General features: G+C 37.1%; 1 protein-coding gene across 1 annotated transcript in view; it reads left to right on the top strand.

Moving 5' to 3' along the window:
- The first annotated feature begins 2,399 nt into the window (after positions 1-2,399).
- The window catches only part of LOC119581268 (transcription factor Sp5-like), a 1,061-nt gene continuing 960 nt past the window's right edge, over positions 2,400-2,500 (top strand). Inside the window, exon 1 of the mRNA XM_037929660.1 lies at positions 2,400-2,500. This exon is cut by the window's right edge and continues 960 nt beyond it. Within this exon, the coding sequence (XP_037785588.1) occupies positions 2,425-2,500 (76 nt within the window). The 5' untranslated portion in view covers positions 2,400-2,424.

Raw genomic sequence — 2,500 nt, 5'->3', positions numbered from 1 at the left:
TTATCCATGGTATGATAGGGTATCAGTCTGACATTAATGAAATACAGTTATGAATCTATACTAACAACATTCCTATGTTATAATCAACACTTCTCAGACTCGTAATGCGTGGAACACGTGCACCATATGTCATTACTGTTCAGAAACCCCACACAGTAGTGTTGACTTGAATCTTGTCATTGCGAGCAACAATGTATGACTCCAGTTTCCTTGTAAAATAAAATTTAGAAGTGTAAAGAAAAATAAGGTAACCAAAAAAAAAGTTTAAATGTACTGGTCCTTTGTGTGTGGAATGTGTTTGTGTGTAAGGCCGAGACTGAGAGTTAGTGCCATTTAATGCAGGCATTGCATAATCATTAGTTCAGAGGCTGAGGAGACCCGGCGTCATTTGCTAATCTTTTGAGGTCAAAAGCATTAAAACTGCTAATTAAAACAACACTTGAACATCAGGTCAAGCACAAAGAAACCGTTTAAGTGACCGACATCAATGAGTTCGCGACAAGGTGTGAATCGGTGGCCCTCGTGAGAGGTCACTTCAGGTCACCAATTAAATGTTCAAGTAAACAACTCATCTTTCATAATTTACAAATCTGACATTTTTAAGTATATATTCTGTCAGTAACTGTCGGTGAAAGTAATTTTAGTTTTCGTTTAGTAACTCGTTAAATGTGCATTGCGAGAGAGAGAGAGAGAGAGAGAGAGAGAGAGAGAGAGAGAGAGAGAGAGAGAGAGAGAGAGAGAGAGAGAGAGAGAGAGAGGGAGAGAGAGAGAGAGAGAGAATTACGAGAAGAGAGGTCACATCCATGGCATCCTGAAGTAATACAGTGAAAAGGCCTTCCTCATATTCGTGTTTTCTTGTCCTTTCCTTCGTTGTTTTATTTGCACACACCCCCACCCCCACCCCACACACATATATATACAGACACATATATACATACATACATATCTCTCTCTCTCTCTCTCTCTCTCTCTCTCTCTCTCTCTCTCTCTCCTCTCTCCTCTCTCTCTCTATATATATATATATATATATATATATATATATATATATATATATATATATATATATATATGCACATATATATGTGTATATATATATGTATACATATCCATACACACACACACACACACACACACACACACACACACACACACACACACACACACACAACACACACACACACACACACACACACACACACACATATATATATATATATATATATATATATATATATATATATATATATATATATATATATATATATATATATATATATATGATAAGCAAGTCAGGATAATTATGATGCATCATTAATCATCATTTGTCGCCATGTAGAGGACGTGAGCGCGTGACCTGTCATGACCTCTATGTTTGGCCAACTAATTCACACCTTGTCGCGAACTTGTTGCTGTAGTCACGCATACTAATCCAACGTGATTGAAGATTAAAGGCAGGTTTCTTTTATATCTAATCCGAACAGACTTGTATCAGACTATATGTAAGTAAACATCTAAGGATTTTATCATATCAAATTGCATGAGCCGAGAATTTTTTTTAATGCTCTGCAATCATTCAGACGTAGGGTAATGGTTACTTCTGTGACAAAAGAAAATTGCAATGTTTATCCCATGCAATGCATCCAAAAGTGATAGACACACACGAACGTGTGTGTCTGCAACTCACGAAAAGTGGCGGGGGGGGGGGGGATGTAGGAGGCAGGCCGAGGGGCGGGTGCGGCGAGCATGAAGGCGATCAGCTGAGCCTTAAGGCGTAGTCATGACCCGGTCATTCTTCGTCGACTGCGCCGTGATTTATGACCCGGAACCAATTTCTTTCAGTCGAGAGATTATGACAGTATCCCATTTAAATGGCTACTTTCGCTTTAACATTGTTCAACTGAGCGGAGGAATTTCAACGAAGCAGTCGCCAGACGAAATAAGAGAAATGTATATCATAAGTAACGGAAACATGCTTCTGAAGATGTGATCAAAAATATGTATTTTAAAATATAATCATATCTAAGATATATATAACTGAAGAGTCCATAAGATATAGAGGTCTGTATGTTTAGATATAATGGGAATATATATTATAAATATAATTTGAATATATATCATATATATTATAGGATATAATTTGAAAATATTTATATCATTATACGATATAACCATAATATCGATTTTACAATGAATTATATTACTACCATAACTCCTAGAAATTACAAAGCTGTAATAAAAATATATACTTGAATCATTAATTGGGTATGAAATACAGGTGAAAATAACAGCTGGCAACTCCGAAGGTCATAACTCGCGTCCTCATTGGCTGTCGCCTTTTCATGTCCACGTATATTACCTTCCACATGTGACATCCCACATCACTTTTCGCTGCTCATCGCTAGCACTACAATTAGCATTGTCAGGATGTATGCCTGTGGTACACTGACAGAATCTCAGCTTCCTCATTGGTCAGCCATGAGGGCTAATAACGCTTTCACCA

Source organism: Penaeus monodon, chromosome 14, assembly GCF_015228065.2.
Source record: "Penaeus monodon isolate SGIC_2016 chromosome 14, NSTDA_Pmon_1, whole genome shotgun sequence".
In the NCBI taxonomy this organism is placed as follows: Eukaryota; Metazoa; Arthropoda; class Malacostraca; order Decapoda; family Penaeidae; genus Penaeus; species Penaeus monodon.
The sequence above is the reverse complement of the archived record's forward strand: the minus strand, read 5'-3'. Positions and strand labels throughout refer to the sequence as shown.